General features: G+C 44.5%; 1 protein-coding gene across 2 annotated transcripts in view; it reads right to left on the reverse strand.

Annotated features, from left to right (window-relative positions):
- LOC115101117 (splicing factor, suppressor of white-apricot homolog) overlaps positions 1-27,756 on the reverse strand; it is a 132,793-nt gene that overhangs the window by 50,631 nt on the left and 54,406 nt on the right. For both annotated transcript variants that reach the window (XM_029620333.2, XM_029620332.2), the window contains exons 11-12: positions 16,258-16,363; positions 15,504-15,737 (exon numbers count right to left, since the gene is read on the reverse strand). In XM_029620333.2, the coding sequence (XP_029476193.2) occupies positions 15,504-15,737; positions 16,258-16,363 (340 nt within the window). The remainder of the gene's footprint in view (positions 1-15,503; positions 15,738-16,257; positions 16,364-27,756) is intronic.

Raw genomic sequence — 27,756 nt, forward strand, 5'->3', positions numbered from 1 at the left:
ATTAGTCTACTATAGCGTGAGTCGGCTTGGTTGGTTGCAGTCTCTCATCTCTCCCTCTCTCCTCCTGTGTCACTCGCTCACACTCACAGGAGCCTAAACACACAGCATGGCCCCTGCTAGAGCGTCACCTCTCTCTACCTCCTCTCCCTCGCACTTTATTAGCTCCGGTTAATAAAGTAGACTTGACTTTTCTGCTGCTTCCCTCACTCAGATCGGACCTGGTCTGGATCCGACCAGGTCTATACGGAACGGGTCTAGATGTCCTCGGTTCCGTTTGGAGCGGGTCTCTATATTTTAAAAAATGTATTTATGCATATTGGGTCTGGATGGGAAAGCCCCAGGTCCATTTCGTAACAGGTCCCAAAAGGCCTCCAGTGTGAATTCCAATTATACAGTAAAATTAGCTAACTGGGTCTCCTGCCATCATCTGCAATTACCGTTATGCCTGCCTACATTCCTCTCTGTAGGCACAGCCCAACGTAAGGGTTTAATGACAGAGAGAACACAAGGATGTGACAGAGGTCAGAGAAAATGAGAGAATGGCGAGAGAAAGCTGATGAGCGACAGGAACAAATCATGGGGGAGAAGAGGACGACAGTGATCACGAGGACTATATTAACGTGGACTCCGGGCATGTAACGTGGACTGTGGCCATTGAACGTGGTGCAGGGATAAATTGCCCAGCCCCAAATACAATAGCTCAATTTACTGTGTGTGGGCAGCGATAACCATCTGCAATCTTCCCTAGTCTGTTCATCGGAAGCACACAGGTAGAGCACAAAAACAAGTCCTTATATTACGCAACCGCAGGGGGTGAATATAGTTCTTTCTATACTATAAATAGGCTGGCTACCAAGGAAAATCATATGGGGCTTAGTGTGAACACACCAGGGACAGAACATAACTACCACCCTAAGGTAGACCCACTTCCTTAATGGAGTGAGTGAGGGAAAAAAATATAGAGAGACAGAGTAAGCATGAGAAGAGGGAGCGAGGGAGATAGAGTGACTTAGAAAGAACAAGTGAAAAGGAGTGAGTGAAAGGTGAAGGAGGACAGTAGCTTGGAGAGAAAAAAAAACAAATTAAATGAGAAAGACAGACCGGCAGGCAGGCCTAAATCCTAAATCAACGTTTATTTGTCACGTGACCCGAATAGGCGGTGTAGACCTTACAGTGAAATGCTTACTTACAGGCTCTAACCAACAGTGCAAAGAAGGTGTTAGGTGAACAATAGGTCAGTAAATAAATAAAACAACAGTAGAAAGACAGGCTATATACAGTAGCGAGGCTACATACAGACACCGGTTAGTCAGGCTGATTGAGGTAGTATGTACATTAATGTATGGTTAAAGTGACTATGCATATACTGTATGATAAACAGAGAGTAGCAGCAGCGTAAAAAGAGCGGTTGGGGGTAACCATTTGGTTACCTGTTCAGGAGTCTTATGGCTTGGGGGTAAACACTGTTGAGAAGCCTTTTTGTCCTAGACTTGGCACTCTGGTACCGCTTGCCATGTGGTAGTAGAGAGAACAGTCTATGACTGGGGTGGCTGGGGTCTTTGACACTTTGTAGGGCCTTCCTCTGACACCGCCTGGTGTAGAGGTCCTGGATGGCAGGCAGCTTAGCCCCAGTGATGTACTGGGCCGTACGCACTACCATCTGTAGTGCCTTGCGGTCAGAGGCCGAGCAATTGCCGTACCAGGCAGTGATGCAACCAGGATGCTCTCGATGTTGCAGCTGTAGAACCTTTTGAGGATCTCAGGACCCATGCCAAATCTTTTTAGTTTCCTGAGGGGGAATAGGCTTTGTCGTGCCCTCTTCACTCACGACTGTCTTGGTGTGTTTGGACCATTCTAGTTTGTTGTTGATGTGGACACCAAGGAACTTGAAGCTCTCAACCTGCTCCACTACAACCCCGTCGATGAGAATGGGGGTGTGCTCGGTCCTCCTTTTCCTGTAGTCCACAATCAGCTCCTTGGTCTTGGTTACGTTGAGGGATAGGTTGTTATACTGGCACCACCCGGCCAGGTTTCTGACCTCCTCCCTATAGTCTGTCTCGTCGTTGTCGGTGATCAGGCCTACCACTGTTGTGTCGCTTGCAAACTTAATGATGGTGTTGGAGTCATGCTTGGCCATGCAGTCGTGGGTGAACAGGGAGTACAGGAGGGGACTGAGCACGCACCCCTGTGGAGCTCCAGTGTTGAGGATCAGCATGGCAGATGTGTTGCTACCTACCCTCACCACCTGGGGGCGGCCCGTCAGGAAGTCCAGGAAACAGTTGCAGAGGGAGGTGTTTTGTCCCAGGATCCTTAGCTTGGTGATGAGCTTTGAAGGTACTATGGTGTTGAATGCTGAGCTGTCATCAACGAATAGCATTCTCACATAAGTGTTCCTTTTGTCCAGGTGGGAAAGGGCAGTGTGGAGTGCAATAGAGATTGCATCATCTGTGGATCTGTTTGGGCCTGTTCAGACTGTTTGAGAGAGGCCCCCCCAATAAGTAGGGTTCTTGGCCACTCAAGTGCTTTAGCAATCAAACCATTTGCGCTGCTTCAAAACTAAGACATTTTGGGCCAGCCATCAGTAAAACAAATCCTGCTATTGTTCTTCTTCACAACAGCACTAAGGGAGGGGGAAGATAAAGATGACAGAACAAATTGTTATTTTTTGTTGTAAATGTATAAGCAGATTGCCACAGCATGTCTAATGTTTTAGAGACAAAAGGACTTAAGACAGCACAGGCACGCGCACACACACCCACGCACACAGAGAGACACACACTTTACTAATGAGAGCTGCCACTGGTCTCACTCAATAACAGCACAGCTGTGGGCCTTAAAGTCAGTAAAGAACTATTGACGTGGTCCCTCATTGGCAATGATAGAGTGCTGACACACATTATGCTTTCTACAAAATGGACCTAGTGGTCTGGAAGATCGCACACACTCAAATATAGGGCGTGGCAGACAACAGACCAGCATTTTTTCACAACAGCATTAAAGCTAGAATCCTTAACTGGTGAAACTACTACGTTCGTTTGGGATAATACAACAAAGAAGTTACAGTAATTACAGCAAACCATTCGATTGCTTTATTCTAATTATAATCTCCAAATGGTAGGTACCCTATATCAGTCCACCGAATCCAAGTAGTCTTGTCAGTCTACTCTGGCCTAGGCCTGTGGCAGTCAAGAAATTTTGTCAGCCGGTGATTGTCAAGCAAATAACTGCTGGTCTCCTGGTAATTGACCGTCAATTAATAAACACATTTAGCATCTCCTGGCTTCCACACAAGCCACTGATGGAGACCTTTGAAACATCAACATTTGAAAAGGTCTAACAAATCCATGTAATATAGCCTACACCTTCACAATAAATCCATTATTTATTTTAGACAGGTCTAAAGAAACATGATATGAAGAAAATCTTGTCTATTTCAGAAGAACAGAATAGAATACTGAGTTGTCCTTATGTTAGTTCCTGATCTGGCTATGCCAAATGGCTGTGGGCTACACTAGTTCATTTAGCAGACAAGATTTGCTTAGGATTATGTGGCATTATTTTATAGTATGAAGAATACAATTGAACAAACTGAACAATATAGAAATTATATTTTCTCCAAACGATGAGGGAGTGAACACGTGGCTATACTGTGCTAAGCGGTTAAAGAAATAGGTACTCCTATATGCTAAATGTGGAGTTACATTTACATTACATTTAAGTCATTTAGCAGACGCTCTTATCCAGAGCGACTTACAAATTGGTGCATTCACCTTATGACATCCAGTGGAGCAGCCACTTTACAATAGTGCATCTAAATCTTTTAAGGGGGGGTGTGAGAAGGATTACTTTATCCTATCCTAGGTATTCCTTAAAGAGGTGGGGTTTCAGGTGTCTCCGGAAGGTGGTGATTGACTCCGCTGTCCTGGCGTCGTGAGGGAGTTTGTTCCACCATTGGGGGGCCAGAGCAGCGAACAGTTTTGACTGGGCTGAGCGGGAACTGTACTTCCTCAGTGGTAGGGAGGCGAGCAGGCCAGAGGTGGATGAACGCAGTGCCCTTGTTTGGGTGTAGGGCCTGATCAGAGCCTGGAGGTACTGAGGTGCCGTTCCCCTCACAGCTCCGTAGGCAAGCACCATGGTCTTGTAGCGGATGCGAGCTTCAACTGGAAGCCAGTGGAGAGAGCGGAGGAGCGGGGTGACGTGAGAGAACTTGGGAAGGTTGAACACCAGACGGGCTGCGGCGTTCTGGATGAGTTGTAGGGGTTTAATGGCACAGGCAGGAGCCCAGCCAACAGCGAGTTGCAGTAATCCAGACGGGAGATGACAAGTGCCTGGATTCGGACCTGCGCTGCTTCCTGTGTGAGGCAGGGTCGTACTCTGCGGATGTTGTAGAGCATGAACCTACAAGAACGGGCCACCGCCTTGATGTTAGTTGAGAACGACAGGGTGTTGTCCAGGATCACGCCAAGGTTCTTAGCGCTCTGGGAGGAGGACACAATGGAGTTGTCAACCGTGATGGCGAGATCATGGAATGGGCAGTCCTTCCCCGGGAGGAAGAGCAGCTCCGTCTTGCCGAGGTTCAGCTTGAGGTGGCGATCCGTCATCCACACTGATATGTCTGCCAGACATGCAGAGATGCGATTCGCCACCTGGTCATCAGAAGGGGGAAAGGAGAAGATTAATTGTGTGTCGTCTGCATAGCAATGATAGGAGAGACCATGTGAGGTTATGACAGAGCCAAGTGACTTGGTGTATAGCGAGAATAGGAGAGGGCCTAGAACAGAGCCCTGGGGGACGCCAGTGGTGAGAGCGCGTGGTGAGGAGACAGATTCTCGCCACTCCACCTGGTAGGAGCGACCTGTCAGGTAGGACGCAATCCAAGCGTGGGCCGCGCCGGAGATGCCCAACTCGGAGAGGGTGGAGAGGAGGATCTGATGGTTCACAGTATCGAAGGCAGCCGATAGGTCTAGAAGGATGAGAGCAGAGGGAGAGAGAGTTAGCTTTAGCAGTGCGGAGGGCCTCCGTGATACAGAGAAGAGCAGTCTCAGTTGAATGACTAGTCTTGAAACCTGACTGATTTGGATCAAGAAGGTCATTCTGAGAGAGATAGCGGGAGAGCTGGCCAAGGACGGCACGTTCAAGAGTTTTGGAGAGAAAAGAAAGAAGGGATACTGGTCTGTAGTTGTTGACATCGGAGGGATCGAGTGTAGGTTTTTTCAGAAGAGGTGCAACTCTCGCTCTCTTGAAGACAGAAGGGACGTAGCCAGCGGTCAGGGATGAGTTGATGAGCGAGGTGAGGTAAGGGAGAAGGTCTCCGGAAATGGTCTGGAGAAGAGAGGAGGGAATAGGGTCAAGCGGGCAGGTTGTTGGGCGGCCGGCCGTCACAAGACGCGAGATTTCATCTGGAGAGAGAGGGGAGAAAGAGGTCAGAGCACAGGGTAGGGCAGTGTGAGCAGAACCAGCGGTGTCGTTTGACTTAGCAAACGAGGATCGGATGTCGTCGACCTTCTTTCCAAAATGGTTGACGAAGTCATCTGCAGAGAGGGAGGAGGGGGGGGAGGAGGATTCAGGAGGGAGGAGAAGGTGGCAAAGAGCTTCCTAGGGTTAGAGGCAGATGCTTGTTGAGTTATTCATGTAACTTTAGTTATGATACAAACATATGTTTAGATTTGTAATACCTTATATGGCTGCATAATGCGACTAATGATGATTTGAATAAAGTTCCATGAAAGGCGTTGGACGTTGTGCACTTGGGCTAAATGTAATAATTATAATTCCCTTTTCCCTGAGTGCTGCATGCTCCATAGCACCTCTCACTCACATGGCTCTCCGTCACATGATCGGGTCTTACTCACAGGCTACAAGTGAAGACAGACACATCGGGGACGCAACTGCGTACGTCCTTATCCAATTCTGAGGTGTAATTGAAGATATTGGAAGAACTGTCCGCATTTACTTTTAGTCAGCCAACAAGATGAGTAGGTCTAACAAACAGCTTTTTTTTTTTTTTTTGATTTCACCTTTATTTAACCAGGTAAGCAAGTTGAGAACAAGTTCTCATTTACAATTGCGACCTGGCCAAGATAAAGCAAAGCAGTTCGACACATACAACGACACAGAGTTACACATGGAGTAAAACAAACATACAGTCAATAATACAGTAAAAAAAAACAAGTCTATATACAATGTGAGCAAATTAGGTGAGAAGGGAGGTAAAGGCAAAAAGGCCATGGTGGCAAAGTAAATACAATATAGCAAGTAAAACACTGGAATGGTAGTTTTGCAATGGAAGAATGTGCAAAGTAGAAATAAAAATAATGGGGTGCAAAGGAGCAAAATAAATAAATAAATTAAATACAGTTGGGAAAGAGGTAGTTGTTTGGGCTAAATTATAGGTGGGCTATGTACAGGTGCAGTAATCTGTAAGATGCTCTGACAGTTGGTGCTTAAAGCTAGTGAGGGAGATAAGTGTTTCCAATTTAAGAGATTTTTGTAGTTCGTTCCAGTCATTGGCAGCAGAGAACTGGAAGGAGAGGCGGCCAAAGAAAAAATTGGTTTTGGGGGTGACTAGAGAGATATACCTGCTGGAGCGTGTGCTACAGGTGGGAGATGCTATGGTGACCAGCGAGCTGAGATAAGGGGGACTTTACCTAGCAGGGTCTTGTAGATGACATGGAGCCAGTGGGTTTGGCGACGAGTATGAAGCGAGGGCCAGCCAACGAGAGCGTACAGGTCGCAATGGTGGGTAGTATATGGGGCTTTGGTGACAAAACGGATTGCACTGTGATAGACTGCATCCAATTTGTTGAGTAGGGTATTGGAGGCTATTTTGTAAATGACATCGCCAAAGTCGAGGATTGGTAGGATGGTCAATTTTACAAGGGTATGTTTGGCAGCATGAGTGAAGGATGCTTTGTTGCGAAATAGGAAGCCAATTCTAGATTTAACTTTGGATTGGAGATGTTTGATACGGGTCTGGAAGGAGAGTTTACAGTCTAACCAGACACCTAAGTATTTGTAGTTGTCCACGTATTCTAAGTCAGAGCCGTCCAGAGTAGTGATGTTGGACAGGCGGGTAGGTGCAGGTAGCGATCGGTTGAAGAGCATGCATTTAGTTTTACTTGTATTTAAGAGCAATTGGAGGCCACGGAAGGAGAGTTGTATGGCATTGAAGCTTGCCTGGAGGGTTGTTAACACAGTGTCCAAAGAAGGGCCGGAAGTATACAGAAGCACTAGTCAATCTACTATCCTCCATAGTACAGAAGTTGACCTATTCTATTCTGTGCGAGAAATACATTTTCCAAACAGTCTGGGACAGTTGTGGGATGCGATAGATCCCAAAATAATATCACTACTAGGCATCAAAATAACTTTTTAACAAAATGAGGCTGAAGCAACAGATCAGAACATTTAGCTTAAAATGTAGAGAAACTATCAGGATATTTCTTCACATTATAAGAGCAGCAATGTGCACACTACAGTAGGCTATAAGCGCAACTGTTCCATTAACGGAAAAACACCATTATCAAAAGTGACCACAAATGAGATTATGCATGTAATGATTTTATTATAAAAGTGTCATTTTTTTATGGTGAAAATGATCTTCCCCAAACTTGAAACTCACATGCTGCTTATGTATGCCAGTTAAACTCTACACCCCTTGTAAAGAGGATTAATGTGCTTCATTTGAATAAGTTATTTGGCCACTTTAGTTGTGATACAAACCTTATCAAAACATAAGCCTATGGGGCTAGGCTAAATGAGGTGTGACTATGATTAAGAAAAAGTCTGAGAAATAAGGAATTGTTTCTTGCCTTAGTTTGGGCATCATGTGTGAATACACACACACACTACCGTTCAAAAGTTTGGGATAACATATCCTTGTTTTTGAAAAAACAATATTAAAACAAAATCCTTTAAAATAACATCAAATTGATCAGAAATACAGTGTAAACATTGTTAATGTTGTAAATTACTATTGTAGCCTATGTAGATAATCCATAAACAGAGGCCCATTATCAGCAACCACTGTGTTCCAATGGCACGTTGTGTTAGCTAATCCATGTTTCTAATTTTAAAAGGCTTATGATCATTAGAAATCCCTTTTGAAATTATGTTAGCACAGATGAAAACTGTTGTTCTGATTAAAGAAAATTGCCAAGACACTGAAGATTTCGTACAACACTGTGTACTACTCCCTTCACAGAACAGAGCAAACTGGCTCTAACCAGAATAGAACGAGTGGGAGGCCCTGGTGCACAACTGAGCAAGAGGACAAGTACATTAGTGTCTATTGAGAAACAGACGCCTCACAAGTCCTCAATTGGCAGCTTCATTAAATAGTACCCGCAAAACACCAGTCCCAATGTCAAAAGTGAAGAGGCGACTCCGGGATGCTGGCCTTCTAGGCAGATTTTCAAAGAAAAGCCATCTCTCAGACCGGCCAAGAAAAGAAAAGATTAAGATGGGCAAAATAACACAGATACTGGACAGAGGAACTCTGCCTAGAAGGCCAGCAGTTTCTTGGCAATTTCTCACATGGAATAGCCTTAATTTCTCAGAACAAGAATAGACTGACGAGTTTCAGAAGAAAGTTCTTTGTTTCTAGCCATTTTGAGCCTGTAATCGAACCCACAAATACTGATGCTCCAGATACTCAACTAGTCTATAGAAGGCCAGTTTTATTGCTTCTTTAATCAGACAACAGTTTTCAGCTGTGCTAGCATAATTGCAAAAGGGTTTTCTAATGATCAATTAGCCTTTTAAAATTATAAACTTGGATTAACTAACACAATGTGCCATGGGAACACAGGAGTGATGGTTGCTGATAATGGGCCTCCGGACACCTATGTAGATATTCCATTAAAGAAATCAGCCGTTTCCAGCTACAATAGTCATTTACAACATTAACAAACACTGTATTTCTGATCAATTTGATGTTATATTAAAAATTGACATTTTTCTTCAAAAACAAGGACATTTCTAAGTGACCAAACACATTTGAACAGTAGTGTGTGTGTATGCTATGGTGTTATATGAAATAAAATAGTATTCTAATGTTACCTTAGACCTTTATAAACACAACAAAATTATTATTTTCGCGATAGCATACATGAAATGTATTAATTACACGGTTCTAATTTTGCTGTCAGAATGACTGCTCATTAGCTTGAAGGGAGGCTGTTCTAGTGTTAAAGGTTCTTTTGGATAGAAAAACTGACTGACAAAGACATGAATGCACACACGCGTCTGTTGTCTGCTGAATCCCGGCACTGGTAATCACAGGCAGCCTGTGTGATCCTTTACAGACCATCAATACAGATTAGGTTTCTCTGTCTGTAATCAATACCCGTACGGAATTAGGCCATTTGAGTGACAGCCTCCTGGCCACACAGCAATTCATTTCACTTGCCAGGCCTGTTCTTTACCCTGAGATAATCACACAGATGTTCCGCTTAACCTCCGCTGGGGCCGGGTGTGTGTGTGCGCATTGTCCGCCTGAACCAGCCCCTGAAACTAGGCCTATAAATAAATCAAATCAAATGTTATTTGTCACATACACATGGTTAGCAGATGTTAATGCGAGTGTAGCGAAATGCTTGTGCTTCTAGTTCCGACAATGCAGTAATAACCAACAAGTAATCTAACTAACAATTCCAAAACTACTGTCTTATACACAATGTAAGGGGATAAAGAATATGTACATAAGGATATGTGAATGAGTGATGGTACCGAGCAGCATAGGCAAGATACAGTAGATGGTATCGAGTACAGTATATACATATGAGATGAGTATGTAAACAAAGTGGCATAGTTAAAGTGGCTAGTGATACATGTATTGCATAAGGATGCAGTCGATGATATAGAGTACAGTATATACGTATGCATATGAGATGAATAATGTAGGGTAAGTAACATTATATAAGGTAGCATTGTTTAAAGTGGCTAGTGATATATTTACATCATTTCCCATCAATTCCCATTATTAAAGTGGCTGGAGTTGAGTCAGTGTCAGTGTGTTGGCAGCAGCCACTCAATGTTAGTGGTGGCTGTTTAACAGTCTGATGGCCTTGAGATAGAAGCTGTTTTTCAGTCTCTCGGTCCCAGCTTTGATGCACCTGTACTGACCTCGCCTTCTGGATGATAGCGGGGTGAACAGGCAGTGGCTCAGGTGGTTGATGTCCTTGATGATCTTTATGGCCTTCCTGTAACATCGGGTGGTGTAGGTGTCCTGGAGGGCAGGTAGTTTGCCCCCGGTGATGCGTTGTGCAGACCTCACTACCCTCTGGAGAGCCTTACGGTTGAGGGCGGAGCAGTTGCCGTACCAGGCGGTGATACAGCCCGCCAGGATGCTCTCGATTGTGCATCTGTAGAAGTTTGTGAGTGCTTTTGGTGACAAGCCAAATTTCTTCAGCCTCCTGAGGTTGAAGAGGCGCTGCTGCGCCTTCTTCACGATGCCGTCTGTGTGAGTGGACCAATTCAGTTTGTCTGTGATGTGTATGCCGAGGAACTTAAAACTTGCTACCCTCTCCACTACTGTTCCATTGATGTGGATAGGGGGGTGTTCCCTCTGCTGTTTCCTGAAGTCCACAATCATCTCCTTAGTTTTGTTGACGTTGAGTGTGAGGTTATTTTCCTGACACCACACTCCGAGGGCCCTCACCTCCTCCCTGTAGGCCGTCTCGTCGTTGTTGGTAATCAAGCCTACCACTGTTGTGTCGTCCGCAAACTTGATGATTGAGTTGGAGGCGTGCGTGGCCACGCAGTCGTGGGTGAACAGGGAGTACAGTAGAGGGCTCAGAACGCACCCTTGTGGGGCCCCAGTGTTGAGGATCAGCGGGGAGGAGATGTTGTTGCCTACCCTCACCACCTGGGGGCGGCCCGTCAGGAAGTCCAGTACCCAGTTGCACAGGGCGGGGTCGAGACCCAGGGTCTCGAGCTTGATGACGAGCTTGGAGGGTACTATGGTGTTGAATGCCGAGCTGTAGTCGATGAACAGCATTCTTACATAGGTATTCCTCTTGTCCAGATGGGTTAGGGCAGTGTGCATTGTGGTTGAGATTGCATCGTCTGTGGACCTATTTGGGCGGTAAGCAAATTGGAGTGGGTCTAGGGTGTCAGGTAGGGTGGAGGTGATATGGTCCTTGACTAGTCTCTCAAAGCACTTCATGATGACGGAAGTGAGTGCTACGGGGCGGTAGTCGTTTAGCTCAGTTACCTTAGCTTTCTTGGGAACAGGAACAATGGTGGCCCTCTTGAAGCATGTGGGAACAACAGACTGGGATAGGGATTGATTGAATATGTCCGTAAACACACCAGCCAGCTGGTCTGCGCATGCTCTTAGGGCGCGGCTGGGGATGCCGTCTGGGCCTGCAGCCTTGCGAGGGTTGACACGTTTAAATGTTTTCCTCACGTCGGCTGCAGTGAAGGAGAGTCCGCATGTTTTAGTTGCGGGCCGTGTCAGTGGCACTGTATTGTCCTCAAAGCGGGCAAAAAAGTTATTTAGTCTGCCTGGGAGCAAGACATCCTGGTCCGTGACTGGGCTGGTTTTCTTTTTGTAATCCGTGATTGACTGTAGACCCTGCCACATACCTCGTGTCTGAGCCGTTGAATTGAGATTCTACTTTGTCTCTATACTGATGCTTAGCTTGTTTGATTGCCTTGCGGAGGGAATAGTTACACTGTTTGTATTCGGCCATGTTTCCGGTCACCTTGCCCTGATTAAAAGCAGTGGTTCGGGCTTTCAGTTTCACGCGAATGCTGCCATCAATCCACGTTTTCTGGTTTGGGAATGTTTTAATCGTTGCTAGGGGAACGACATCTTCAACACACGTTCTAATGAACTCGCACACCGAATCAGCGTATTCGTCAATATTGTTATCTGACGCAATACGAAACATATCCCAGTCCACGTGATGGAAGCAGTCTTGGAGTGTGGAGTCAGCTTGGTCGGACCAGCGTTGGACAGACCTCAGCGTGGGAGCCTCTTGTTTTAGTTTCTGTCTGTAGGCAGGGATCAACAAAATGGAGTCGTGGTCAGCTATTCCGAAAGGGGGGCGAGGCAGGGTCTTATATGCGTCGCGGAAGTTAGAGTAACAATGATCCAAGGTTTTTCCACCCCTGGTTGCGCAATCGATATGCTGATAAAATTTAGGGAGTCTTGTTTTCAGATTAGCCTTGTTAAAATCCCCAGCTACAATGAATGCAGCCTCCGGATAAATGGTTAACAGTTTGCAAAGAGTTAAATAAAGTTTGTTCAGAGCCATCGATGTGTCTGCTTGGGGGGGGATAGAAGAGAATTCTCTTGGTAGATAATGCGGTCTACATTTGATTGTGAGGAATTCTAAATCAGGTGAACAGAAGGATTTGAGTTCCTGTATGTTTCTTTCATCACACCATGTCTCGTTAGCCATAAGGCATACGCCCCCGCCCCTCTTCTTACCAGAAAGATGTTTGTTTCTGTCGGCGCGATGCGTGGAGAAACCCGTTGGCTGCACCGCCTCGGATAGCGTCTCTCCAGTGAGCCATGTTTCCGTGAAGCAAAGAACGTTACAGTCTCTGATGTCCCTCTGGAATGCTACCCTTGCTCGGATTTCATCAACCTTGTTGTCAAGAGACTGGACATTGGCAAGAAGAATGCTAGGGAGTGGTGCACGGTGTGCCCGTCTCCGGAGTCTGACCAGAAGACCGCCTCGTTTCCCTCTTTTCCGGAGTCGTTTTTTTTGGGTCGCTGCATGGGATCCATTCCGTTGTCCTGCTTGAAAGGCAGAACACAGGATCCGCGTCGCGAAAAACATATTCTTGGTCGTACTGATGGTGAGTTGACACTGATCTTATATTCAGTAGTTCTTCTCGACTGTATGTAATGAAACCTAAGATGACCTGGGGTACTAATGTAAGAAATAACACGTAAAAAAACAAAAAACTGCATAGTTTCCTAGGAACGCGAAGCGAGGCGGCCATCTCTGTCGGCGCCGGAAGTATCCAAAGTGATTTCCAGAGTGATTTCCAGTAGTGGTTTTATACATAATTTTCTGGTATGGTGGCCCCAGCGGGAATTGAAACCAAGACCCTGACGTTGCAAGGGGCATTCCAACTGAGTCACATGGCCATTTAGGGGCATTCCAACTGAGCCACATGGCCATTTAGGGTTGGCCCCCCCTTGGGTTGTGCCGTGGCGGAGATCTTTGTGGGCTCTACTCGGCCCTGCCTCAGGATGGTAAGTTGGTGGTTGAAGATATCCCTCTAATGGTGTGGGGGCTGTGCTTTGGCAAAGTGGGTGGGGTTATATCCTGCCTGTTTGGCCCTGTCCGGGGGTATCATCGGATGGGGCCACAGTGTCTCCTGACCCCTCCTGTCTCAGCCTCCAGTATTTATGCTGCAGTAGTTTATGTGTCGGGGGGGCCAGGGTCAGTCTTATACCTGGAATATTTCTCCTGTCTTATCCGGTGTACTGTGTGAATTTAAGTATGCTCTCTCTAATTCTCTTTCTATCTCTCTCTCGGAGGACCTGAGCCCTAGGACCATGCCTCAGGACTACCTGGCATGATGACTCCTTGCTGTCCCCAGTCCACCTGGCTGTGCTGCTGCTCCAGTTTCAACTGTTCTGTTCAACTGTTCTGTTTTCAACTCTCTAGAGACAGCAGGAGCGGTAGAGATACTCTTAATGATCGGCTATGAAAAGCCAACTGACATTTACTCCTGAGGTGCTGACTTGTTGCACCCTCGACAACTACTGTGATTATTATTATTTGACCATGCTGGTCATTTATGAACATTCGAACATCTTGGCCATGTTCTGTTATAATCTCCACCTGGCACAGCCGGAAGAGGACTGGCCACCCCTCATATCCTGGTTCATCTCTAGGTTTCTTCCTAAGTTTAGAGTTTTTCCTAGCCACCGTGTTTCTACACCTGCATTGCTTGCTGTTTAGGGTTGTAGGCTGGGTTTCTGTACAGCACTTTGAGATATCAGCTGATGTAGAAGGGCTATATAAATAAATTTGATTTAGGGGCATTCCAAATGCCACATGACCATTTAGGGGTATTCCAACTATGCCACATGGCCATTTAGGGCCATTCCAATTGTGAGCCACATGGCCATTTAGGGGCATTCCAATTGTGAGCCACATGGCCATTTAGGGGCATTCCAATTGTGAGCCACATGGCCATTTAGGGGCATTCCAATTGTGAGCCACACGGCCATTTAGGGGCATTCCAATTGTGAGCCACACGGCCATTTAGGGGCATTCCAATTGTGAGCCACACGGCCATTTAGGGGCATTCCAATTGTGAGCCACACGGCCATTTAGGGGCATTCCAATTGTGAGCCACACGGCCATTTAGGGGCATTCCAATTGTGAGCCACACGGCCATTTAGGGGCATTCCAATTGAGCCACATGGCTATATAGGGGCATTCCAACTGAGCCACATGGCTATTTAGGGGCATTCCAACGGAGCCACATGGCCATTTAGGGGCATTCCAAAAAAGGAATTAGGTCAAGTAAAATAAGATGTTCTTTAACCTGTAGTGACACCCCATCCCGTGAACGGGACAGTTGTCATCATCTGACACTAATTAGCATAACGCAACGGACATAAATGTTCCTAGAAAATATTCCTATTCATGAAAATCACAAGTGAAATATATTGGAACACAGCTTAGCCTTTTGTTAATCACCCTGTCATCTCAGATTTTCAAAATATGCTTTACAGCCAACGCTAGACAAGCATTTGTGTAAATTTATCATAGCCTAGCATAGCATTTGTCTTGCTAGAAGCAGGCAACCTTGTCACGGAAATCAGAAAAGCAATCAAATTAAATAGTTTACCTATGAGGAACTTCGGATGTTTTCACTCACGAGACTCCCAGGTAGACAGCCAAAGTTCATTTTTTCCCAAAATACTATTTTTGTAGGCGAAATAGCTCCGTTTGTTCTTCATGTTTGGCTGAGAAATCGCCCGGAAATTGCGGTCACCACAACGCCAAAAAATATTCCAAATTAGCTCCATAATATCGATTGGAGTAATGGCTACCTCTGTATTTTACGCAAGAATCTCTCTCGGAGCCACCATGTGACCACTTACGCAATGTTGCCGCCTACGGCTATTCTTCAACAGAAATGCGTAAAACTACGTCACAATGCTGTAGACACCTTGGGGAATATGAAGAAAGCGTAAGCTCGTTGATGGTACATTCACAGCTGAATAGGGAGTCATTGGAACGCAGCACTTTCAAAACCTGGGGCACTTCCGGATTGGATTTTTCTCAGGCTTTCGCCTGCAACATCAGTTCTGTTATACTAACAGACAATATCTTTACAGTTTTGGAAACAGTGTTTTCTATTCAAAGCTGTCAATTATATGCCTATTCTAGCATATTTTACTGACAAAATATCCCGTTTAAAACGGGAACGTTTTTTTCCCAAAAATGAAAATACTGCCCCCTAACACCAAGAGGTTAATATATGAAGTGCAGCCAGTGAGAGCCGCAGTAGCTAGCTACCTTGTTTAGCCTCCAGCTCCTCCAGGGTGAGAGTGGGTCTCTTCTCCTCGGGGGTGGCAGTGACCGCTCTGACCACCATCTCCGCCCCCTCCAGCAGGGCCTCCAGACCCTCCTCGCCCAGCAACTTGTCCGGGTCATCATCTGAGTCGTCGTCCAACCGTACACGGTTTTTCTCCAGCGGTAGCATGTCGTTCTCTTTGGCTTTGATGGCGAAGCAGATCGGCGCAAAGGGCACTGGGAAGAAAGGCGGAGGTGGGAGGAGTTGGTTAAAGCTGGAGGTCGTTTAAGACAAAAAAATGTGCCAGAGTCACTCATTTTACCATAAACCATTAATCTTCAGCAGGCAGGCAGGCAGACAGAGAGAGAGAGAGAGAGAGACAGGGAGAGAGAATCATTGAGCTGGGGGTTAACCGTCATTACCATGGGCCAAAGACATGAACCTCAGCCACCCTGCTTTTTAAGCAGCCTGCAGCCACCTAATCATTTAGTCCATTTTCTAGCTGACAGTTCTAAAGGAAACCGCACATATACACACGCACTCCGCTAAACACAAGCGTACCACCCCAACCACCTCCACTGTCTACTCATCAACAAAGGCCTCAGCATTCCCACTCACCAAACAAACAATTAAGCAGGAAGAAAAAAAACAAGCATCCTCAGACAGTTTAATTATCAGAGCGGGCAGGCCGGCTGTGACGACTGGGACTGTGTCAAGGTCAGCCTCTAAATGCTGTGGTGTGTGTACAAGTCTTACCTTTAATTGGCTTGCCTTCATTCAGCTGTTTGTCAGAGGGACAGTTACCAACGCCGCCACTATCTGCCTCCCCCTCCGCTGGGCCCAGGCCGTCTGAAGAGCCACGCTACAGAGAGGACAGAGAATACATTTATTTTAAGAACAAAGTGCGTGGGGTTGTTCTGAGAACGAGAAATTAGAACATACCAGACACAATACCTAGGCTATTTAAAGCTCATCAATTAGTGAAGTGAAAATGATTTAGAACTTACAAGGGCAGTGCTTTTTATTTTATTTCATAGGAAAGTATTGTGTGCTTAGGCTAAGTGATGTCAGCATGCTATTTGCAAAGCTTTGTTTGGGATTGGGTTTAAAAGTTAACAGTCAAAAATAGATGTGAGTGAGGCACAGTGAGGGTTGGTTGCAGGCTGAACGGTAACGGAAAGCCCATTTCACAGTACAGAGGGCCTTCCACTCCTCTGCCGCTCTCCCTCTGTCGTCATGGCCCTCATTGGAATGCTCTGTCCGCTCTGTGCACCGTTCACCATAAGACACTGACAGAGAGGTTTAATCATTGCAACATGCAGTGGTGGAGGGACCAGGGGACAGCCACTTCCACAAGGCCAATTCCGTGTGGGAGAACACAAGCCTCAGGTCTCCTTTTCTGAGTGCAGTCTCTGAACATGGACCATACCAGCTCAGTAGGGACATAGGAGGAAAGGGACTAGCCTGAGTACCAGATCAGAGACCATGTTGTATGTTAACAAATAGTCGTCACTAGCTTGCTAGTAGGTATACGATAGAAAGAGTCTGGACACCAGGCTAGCCGTTAGAGACAAACAAGAAAACAACACGTGGGCCGTTTCCTCTCGTTTCTCCCTACATGAGGATGGACTCATAATCCCACTTCATATGTATGCATGATGCCATGATTGGTGGGCAACATGTCTGACAAAGCTGCTTTTGGAGCTGACTGTTTAGGCCTCAATTACCTGGGTTTCTCAGGGAGAGAGAGAAAGGCAGACTGAGGAGAGAATAAGGGAAGAGAGTGATAGAAGTGTGTGTGAGTGAATGAGGGGTGAAGGGAGAGAGAGAGAGAGAAAGAGGGTGGAGGGAGAGCGAGAAATAAGGCAGATAGGTAGTTCTGTGTCGCTAATGGAAGTTTTTCAATATTTTACAGTTCTATTAAGGAAGTGTGGCAGCGAGCTCTTCAGCCGTGGCCCTCTGGAATGAGAGATCAGGGGACCGTTAGTCTGGCTAAGGAATCTGCCTCCATGAAGATGAGGGGAGAAAGAGGATGAAACGTGGGTCCTGGGCAGAAATATAAGCTCCTGAGTGGCGCAGCGGCGTCATTACAGACCTAGGTTCGATCCCAGGATGTGTTGCAGCCGGGAGACCCATGAGGCAGTGGCACAATTGGCCCAGCGACGTCCGGTTTAGGGGAGTTATTTTTTTTCTCTCTCTCTCTCTCTCATATATATATATAAATCCGTTTCCTCCAGCATCTTCACGGGGTCCTTTGCGGTTATTCTGGGATTGATTTTCACTTTTCACACCAAAGTACGTTCATCTCCAGGAGACCGAACGCGTCTCCATCCTGAGCAGTATTTTGGCTGCGTGGTCCCATGGTGTTTATACTTGCTTACTATTGCGTGTACAGATGAACGTGTTGCCTTCAGGTGTTTGGAAATTGCTCCCAAGGATGACCCAGACTTGTGGTCTACAATTTTTATTATGAGGTCTTGGCTGATTTCTTTTGATTCTCCCATGATGTCAAGCAAAGAGGCACCGACTTTGAAGGTAGGCCTTGAAATACATCCACACGTACACCTCCAATTGACTCAAATAATGTCAATTAACCTATCAGAAGCTTCTAAAGCCATGACATCATTTTCTGGAAATTTCCAAGCTGTTTAAAGGCACAGTCAACTTGTAAACTTCTGACCCACTGGAATTGTGATAGTGAATTTTAAGTGAAATAATCAGTCTGTAAACAATTGTTGGAAAAATTACTTGTGTCTTGCACAAAGTAGATGTCCTAACTGACTTGCCAAAACTATAGTTTGTTAACAAGAAATTTGTGGAGTCGTTGAAAAACAAGTTTTAATGACTCCAACCTAAGTGAATGTAAACTTCCGACGATACAGTACAATTCAGTTTCAAGCATCAATAAGTTTCATATCTCATCCGACTGTTGGTACAGATATGACCATCTCTACATGCATGGATGCAGTCATTTCGAATAAGCCTTCTGCTATATATTCCTCTGGGGTATGATTTCATACGCTATATATTCTCTGTCTGTAGCATCCTGTTCATGATACTGCCCTGGCATCATCGGTTTCCTCTTTATACCGTCTTCTCCGTCTCTCAAATACAGAGCATTCGTAACGTATTCAGACCCCTTGACACTTCCACATTTTGTTATGTTACAGAATTATTCTAAAATGTATATATTTTTTTTCCATTTTTTTTACCCAACACCCATAATGACAAAGCAAAAACAGGGTCAGAATTTTTGTAAATGTATAAAAAATAAAGGGGGAAAAAGGATTCCTCAAATTTAAATATTCAGTATTTAGACCCTTTACTTAGTACATTGTTGAAACACCTTTGGCAGCGATTACAGCCTCAAGTCTTCTTGGGTATGACGCTACAAGAATGGCACACCTGTATTTGGGGAGTTCCTCCCATTCTTCTCTGCAAATTGATGAGGATTTTTTTGTGTGTGTGTACTGCACTGGGTGGATGGTTTGTAGGCGAGAAAAGAGATGGACTTGAGTGGTTGCCTTCAGGGGATTGTGAGTACAGCCACAACCGGACTTAGCTTTTTGTAGCAGGTAAGGAGAGCATTTTAGCTAACCCTAACCTTAACCTAATACTCTTAACCTGCGACAAATAAGTCACTTCCAGTCATAGCTGTATTCCACCTAGTCAAAACAGTCCATTGCTTAGCAGTGAAAAGCAACCTGTCATGGATAGATAACTGAAAAGATATCGCTAGCAATACAGCTACCGAAAGTGCTCGTTGACCCTCATCCCAATATGTTGCTGATAGAGCAGGATAAAGTAGTGCAGCAAGCCGCTGGAGAGGCTGAGAAAAACCTCATAGGAAGCATTTCAGATGTTTTTAGAGGAAATTGTCGATACAGTTAGTTGTAATAGCACAGTGGTTTTAACAAGTGACGCAAAGCACTTTACAACATCCTGAGTGGAAAGCCACTAAAAACAAGCCGGGAGCAATGGAAGATTAGCATGACTACCCAGAACAGAGTACAACGGAGAGGAGTCGTTGATGGCCTATGCTTCCCGAGGAAGTAAGTAAGTACAGTCTTAACTTCCCCCTGTCACACCTCGCTATAGACCAAAACACAGGGAAAGCAGTCTCTTTCAATAATTGATGTCCTCAATCTCAACCCACTTTATTAAGAGGGGTCTGATGTGAGGAAAAGAGAAAACTATTATTAAAAACAGAAACGTCATCACAGTGTCTAAGAGAGGAGGAGTTACTACCTCAATTTAGGAACTGGGACAGTCACCAAAAAAGAGGAAGAGAAGCGAGAAATAACTGAACCACTCGCGTTCAAGGACGCGGAGGTGAACCCCCTCATCTCAGCGCTTCAAAGGCTCTCTCAGGTACCGGCAGGGCGGAGTCACACAGCCGCAGGCACAAATCAAGAACAATGGCTTATGCCAGGTGGCTAACTTGAGCTTTTAAGTCAGGCGGGTGGACGGCTTAAGGAAGGTGATGAATCGACCTCCGTCACTCGAGGAGAGACAAAGAGTAGGGGAAAGAGTAGGGAGGGAGAGAAGGAGTTGGAATAATTCTCACTGCTGTGGATCATAACCTTTACAGTATGAAAGGATGCAGAAGAGGACAGGAGTAGAGTGGAGGAGAGGAAAGAGCGGGATAGAGTCTGGAGGAGGGTAAAGGCACTATTCACTTTACTGGAAGAGTCGATTCAGAAAGGCAGCTTGAACGTGCCTTAGAATTTGACAAAACAGTAGTGGGGGGAAATGTTGAATATTGATGGAGTCAGCAATCCGCTGCTGCTCTACCCACCAGTCTGTTACTGTGGGGCCTTTGATGGAGGCTGGAGCTGCTGGAGGGTGTGGAGAGACAGGCAGGGACAGAGGCAGCCACGCAATGTGGTTGGCCCTGGGGTGAAGGACCACTGCCAGAGAGTGGACAACCAAGCAACCCAGAAAGGAGGAATCAAAGTCAGGCCTGCATCCCCAGCAGCTGGTGGAAAGGGGAGGGACTGCTACAGCCAAAAGCCAAGACTCAGGATTGACACAGCATGAGTAGCCTGAAAACTGCACACATCATTGGTGCTGCATCATGATCTAAAGCTAGGGCTAACCTAAAGCATTTCAAAACACTCCTCTGGTGGGCAGAGAGATGCTGCTTCTGGACACACACACACTTACCATACATCACACTCCAACACGTACCCTCCTTCACAAACACATCATTGGTGCTGCATCATGAAAGTGTGTGTGTGTGTGAAGGAGGGCATGTGTTGGAGTATGATGTATGGTAGGTGTGTGTGTGTGTGTGTGTGTGTCGCGCGTGTGTGTGTGTGTGTGTGTGTCAGTTTGTGACAAACAAGAAGTCATTGCGTAGAGAATCATGGTACCATCTAAACTGTGAAATATTGTTTTCATAATCAAAAACACTGTATATTCAGCTGTTTTAAGTTGGTGTACAAAACCAAAAGTAAAATAAGCAAAAACAACTCTTCAAAATAGAAGGCATAGAAATAACACAGATCTACCACTTCTTAGACTTGCTTTCAAAGATCTATAACTCACATTTCTATGTGAATTTGGACAGGTTGCCCAAAAAGTTACAATTGCCTCAAAATGCTTAATATAAAACGGATGACAAACAACTAGATTCGTTATCCATTTCATGCCCTGCCTCCAGTTCACTTACAGATATCTGAGCAAGAGAACCTCATTGAAATTGTAACAAGCGGTTCTGTGAAAAGTGAATTTAATCAGAAGTCACAGCCGGATTGGGCTGCGCTCAGAGTTTCTGGCCTAGGCAAACTGCGCAGTGAAGACACTGATGCCCTTTGCAACCACGTACCGATGTGAAAGTGGATTCTCAGCCCCCACTAGCATGAAAACTAAATACAGGCACAGACTATGTGTGGAAAATGATTTTAGACAGACTCAGTCGAAGTCAGAAGTTTACATACACTTAGGTTGGAGTCATTAAAACTAGAGGTCGACCGATTATGATTTTTCAACGCCGATACCGATTATTGGAGGACCAAAAAAAGCTGATACCAATTAATTGTCCGATTTTATTTATTTATTTGTAATAATGACAATTACACAACAATACTGAATGAACACTTATTTTAACTTAATATAATACATCAATAAAATCAATTTAGCCTCAAATAAATCATGAAACATGTTCAATTTGGTTTAAATAATGCAAAAACAAAGTGTTGGAGAAGAAAGTAAAAGTGCAATATGTGCCATGTAAGAAAGCTAACGTTTAAGTTCCTTGCTCAGAACATGAGAACATATGAAAGCTGGTGGTTCCATTTAACATGAGTCTTCAATATTCCCAGGTAAGAAGTTTTAGGTTGTAGTTATTATAGGAATTCTAGGACTCTCTCTCTATACCATTTGTATTTCAATAGACAAATCATTACAAACAGTAACCAGTCAAGTAGAAGAGTTGCACAAGTCAGAAATAGAGATAAAATTAATCCCTTACCTTTGATGATCTTCATATGGTTGCACTCAGAAGACATTAATTAACTCAATAAATTTTCCTTTTCTTCGATAAAGTCTCTATATCCAAAAACCTCAGTTTTGTTAGCGTGTTTTCTTCAGTAACTCACAGGCTCAAACGCAGTCAAAACAGGCAGACAAAAAAATGCTAATTGTATCTGTAAAGTTCATAGAAACAAGCCAAACGATGTTTATATTCAATCCTCAGGTTGTTTTTAGCCTAAATAATCAAAATATTTCAACCGTACAATAAAGTCGTCAATATAAAAGTTAAACAAGAAAGGCACTCATTTTTCAGAAAACAAGCCTGAAACAATTTCTAGACTGTTGACATCTAGTGGAAGGCATAGGAACTGCAAGTTGAGTCTTAAGTCAATGGATACTGCAATAGCATTGAATAGAAAACTACAACAACAACAAAATCCTACTTCCTGAATGGATTTCTCAGTTTTTCGCCGGCCAAATCAGTTCTTTAATACTCACAGACACTATTTTAACAATTTTGGAAACTTTAGAGTGTTTTCTATCCAAAACTACCAGTTATATGCATATCATATCTGCTGGGCCCGAGGAGCAGGCAGTTTAATTTGGGCATGCTTTTTATCCAAAATTCCAAATGCTGTCCCCTACCCTAGAGCTAGTGATTATGATTGATTGACTGATTGTTATTTATAAGATAAGTTTAATGCTAGCTAGCAACTTACCTTGGCTTATTTTTTATTTCACCTTTATTTAACCAGGTAGGCTAGTTGAGAACAAGTTCTCATTTCAACTGCGACCTGGCCAAGATAAAGCATAGCAGTGTGAACAGACAACACAGAGTTACACATGGAGTAAACAATTAACAAGTCAACACAATAGAAAAAAAAAAATGGGCAGTCTATATACAATGTGTGCAAAAGGCATGAGGAGGTAGGCGAATAATACAATTTTGCAGATTAACACTGGGGTGATAAATGATCAGATGGTCATGTACAGGTAGAGATATTGGTGTGCAAAAGAGCAGAAAAGTAAATAAATAAATAAATAAAAACAGTATAAAAACAGTATGGGAATGAGGTAGGTGAAAATGGGTGGGCTATTTACCAATAGACTATGTACAGCTGCAGCGATCGGTTAGCTGCTCGGATAGCTGATGTTTGAAGTTGGTGAGGGAGATAAAAGTCTCCAACTTCAGCGATTTTTGCAGTTCGTTCCAGTCACAGGCAGCAGAGTACTGGAACGAAAGGCGGCCAAATGAGGTGTTGGCTTTAGGGATGATCAGTGAGATACACCTGCTGGAGCGTGTGCTACGGATGGGTGTTGCCATCGTGACCAGTGAACTGAGATAAGGCGGAGCTTTACCTAGCATGGACTTGTAGATGACCTGGAGCCAGTGGGTCTGGCGACGAATATGTAGCGAGGGCCAGCCGACTAGAGCATACAAGTCGCAGTGGTGGGTGGTATAAGGTGCTTTGGTGACAAAACGGATGGCACTATGATAGTACTATGATAGTTATTGCTTATGGTACTTATTGCATTCACGTAACAGGCAGTATCCTCGTGGAGTGCAATGTGGTCAGGTAGTTAGAGCGTTGGACTAGTTAACTGTAAGGTTGCAAGATTGAATCACCCGAGCTGACAAGGTAAAAATCTGTCGTTCTGCCCCTGAACGAGGCAGTTAACCCACCGTTCCTAGGCCGTCATTGAAAGTAAGAATGTGCTCTTAACTGACTTTCCTAGTTAAATAAAGATTCAATAAAGGTGTAAAAAAACAAAAACAAAAAAACCAGTCAAACCGGTGTCCAAAAATAACGATTTCTGATTGTTATGAAAACTAGAAATAGGCCCTAATTAAATCGGCCATTCCGATTAATCGGTCGACCTCTAATTAAAACTTGTTTTTCAGCCACTCCACAAACTTCTTGTAAAACAAACTATAGTTTTGGCAAGTCGGTTATCGACTTTGGGCATGACACAAGTAATTTTTCCAACAATTGTTTTCAGACATATTTCACTTAATCACATTTCAAGTGGGTGAGAAGTTTACATACACTAAGTTGACTGTGCCTTTTAAACAGCTTGGAAAGTTCCAGAAAATGATGTCATGGCTTTAGAAGCTTCTGAAAGGCTAATTGACCTCATCTGAGTCAATTGGAAGTGTACCTGTGGATGTATCAAGGCCTACCTTCAAACACTCTTTGCTTGACATCATGGGAAAATAAAAATAAATTAGCCAAGACCTCAAAATAAAAATTGTAGACCTCCACAAGTCTGTTTCATCCTTGGGAGCAATTTCCAAACACCTGAAGGTACCACACGTTCATCTGTGCAAACAATAGTACGCAAGTATAAACACCATGGGACCACACAGCCTTCACACCGCTTTGCTGTTGTTCTGTCTCCAAGAGATGAACATACTTTGGTGCGAGAAGTGCAAATCAATCCCAGAACAACAGCAAAGGACCTTGTGAAGATGCTGGAGGAAACAGGTACATCGACATAACCTGAAAGGCCGCTCAGCAAGAACCCACTGCTCCAAAACCGCCATAAAAAAATCCAGACTACGGTTTGCAACTGCACATGGGGACAAAGATCATACTTTTTGGAGAAATGTCCTCTGGTCTAATGAAACAAAAATAGAACTGTTTGGCCATAATTACCATTGTTATGTTTGGAGGAAAAAGGGGGAGGCTTGCAAGCCAAAGAACTCCATCCCAACCATGAAACACGGGGGTGCTTTGCTGCAGGAGGGACTGGTGCATTTCACAAAATAGATGGCATCATGAGGAGGGAAAATTATGTGGATATATTGAAGCAACATCTCAAGGCATCAATCAGGAAGTTACTTCCAAAGTTGCGGCAAAATGGCTTAAGGACAACAAAGTCAAGGTATTGGAGTGGCCATCACAAAGCCCTGACCTCAAGCCTATAGAAAATTTGTGGGCAGAACTGAAAAAGCATGTGGGAGCAAGGAGGCCTACAAACCTGACTCAGTTACACCAGCTCTGCCAGGAGGAATGGGCCAAAATTCCCCCAACTATGTGGGAAGCTAGTGGAAGGCTACCCGAAACGTTTGACCCAAGTTAAACAATTTAAAGCAATGTTACCAAATACTAATTGAGTGTATGTAAACTTCTGACCACTGGGAATGTGATGAAATAAATAACATATTAAATCAATCTCTCTCTACTATTATTCTAACATTTCACATTCTTAAAATAAAGTGGTGATCCTAACTGACCTAACAGGGAATTTTTACTAAGATTAAATGTCAGGAATTGTGAAAAATGTATTTGGCTAAGGTGTATGTAAACTTCTGACATCAACTGTAGCTAGGTGGGACAACCACATACAGTATCATAAGATATTAAACAATTAAAAAAGTAGCTATCAGCAAATCAAAATCAAAAAGTCACGTGCGACTGTTAGTTCAGATGTTTTCGGAAGTTGGGCAGAGACTCTGCTGTCCTAGGTTCCACCATTGGGGTGCCAGGACAGAGAAGAGTGGACTGGGCTGAGCGGGAGCTGCCCTCATGCAAGGGTGAGAGGACCAAGAGACCAGAGGTGGCAGAACGGAATGCTCGGGTTGGGGTGTAGGGTTTGAGCATAGCCTGAAAACACATTCTCCACTGCCAAGGAGATTCAAGAATTCTTTGATAAGCACATCAAGCACAACACACAGGGGAAGAGCTGATAGATCTAGGCTAACCCCAATTTGACTGGCTCAATATTCAGCTATGCTATACATACACAGCCTAAACGATGTCTGTGATGCTGTCCTCAGTGTGAGGGAGGAAGCCGCGGTGAGAAATCTCACAGTATTAACTTTGCTGTGCGTTCCAGGTTACTCTTTTCTTTGGCTGGAGGAAACTGTGCAGACACGGTGATCTGAGCCATCTTATTGGCCAGCGGTAGGCCCATGACTGCGTGGCCAAGCATACCTCCAACTCAATCATCAAGTTTGCAGACGACACAACAGCGGTAGGCTTGATTACAAAGAACAATAAGACCGCCTACAGGGAGGAGGTGAGAGCTCTGGGAGTGTCGTGGCAGGAAAATAACCTCTCACTGAACGTCAACAAAACACAGCAGAGGGAGCACACATCGAGGAACTCGATGGGACCACAGTAGAGAAGGTGGAAAGCTTCAAGTTCCTCGACGTACACATCACTGACAAACTGAAATGGTCTACCCACACACACATTGTGGTGAAGAAAGAGCATCAGCGCCTCTTCAGCCTCAGTCGGCTTAACACCTAAAGAAATGTGGCTTAACACCTAAAATCCTCACAAACTTTAACAAAGGCAAAATTGAGAGCATCCTGCTGGGCCTGGTACGGCAACTGTACCGCCCACAACCGCAAAGCTCTCCAGCCATTGGTGCAGTCTGCCCAATGCATTACCGGGGGGGGGGGACTTCCAGCCCTCCTGGACACCTACAGCACCTTATGCCATAGGAAGGCCAAAAAGATAATCAAGGACATTGAGCCAATGCAGTACAGATGCAGTACAGTACAGCCAATGCAGTACAGATGCATCAAAGCTGGGACTTAGAAGCTATTTTCAGACTCTATCTCAAGGCCACCAGACTGCTAAACAGCCATCACTAGCACATCAAAGGCGGCTGCCTATAGACATAGATTAGAAATCACTGGCCACTTTAATAATGTTCTGTATCTAGCATTACTCATCTCATATGTATAAACTGCACTCCACACTATTCTACGGTATCTTAGTCACTTTTAAATTGTGTTTACATATTGCATCACCCATCTCATATGTATATACAATAACATCTGCTAAACATGTGTATGTGACCAATACATTTGATTTTGATTTGATTGATAGGTGCACTTGATCTGCTCTCTGGCCCTGCCGTGTAGGTAGAATTCTTCTTTCAGATACATGAAATGGTCCAAAATGGGACCACTTTGCCTTCCTGGTGCTAGGGCTGATGAATCATGTGCACCTACCGCCAACAGCAACAAATGAAAAAAAAAATAGGAACGGGAAGGCTTCATCGTCAGGTTTTTTACAGAAATGGTTGGTGAACGACTAGGAATGCCTTAAAAATAGTGACCACTAATTTAGACACTGATGACTCCACACCAATTCATGAACAATGGACAATATACTGAAGTGTCATACAGACTGGGGTGGCTTCTTTGTTGGGCTACATTGAATCCATATGGGCTAAACTGTGTAGGATAGACGGCCAGTCCCATTGGGCTAAACTGTGTAGGATAGACGGCCAGTCCCATATGGGCTAAACTGTGTAGGATATACGGGCAGTCCCATATGGGCTACCACACAGTCATTTTTTGTCTTCCTGTTGATGGCTGTCTTCCTCTGTTCACGCTGCTGAATTTACCTCCCAGGGAGAAATTGACCTACAGGTCATGATTAATTATAGACCGCATTACTTGCGTGAACCCTTTTTTTTTTTTTTTTACATAGTAGAAAAGCACATACATACTTAAAAAAATGTAGGATATATTATGTTGTTACGGTAATTTAGCCGTTATTGCTAATAATAATAATAATGACGCTAATGACTTAAGAGGGTTTTACTGGGTGGGGAACGACCAATGGCTGGGTTTCCCTCTGGGTACTGCTTTTTGTTTTACATCCATGGGCGTATTAACAGTAAAGATAACAATTAATAATACATCATTTTTTTGACAATGGCAACACTAGCTATATTCTCTTGGAATTTGAAAGGCCTAAACTCTCCTATAAAATGTTCCAGCTGTCTTGATATCCTAGCAAGAAACCATGTTGA

The sequence above is a fragment of the Oncorhynchus nerka genome, linkage group LG19, assembly GCF_034236695.1.
Source record: "Oncorhynchus nerka isolate Pitt River linkage group LG19, Oner_Uvic_2.0, whole genome shotgun sequence".
Lineage (NCBI taxonomy): Eukaryota > Metazoa > Chordata > Actinopteri > Salmoniformes > Salmonidae > Oncorhynchus > Oncorhynchus nerka.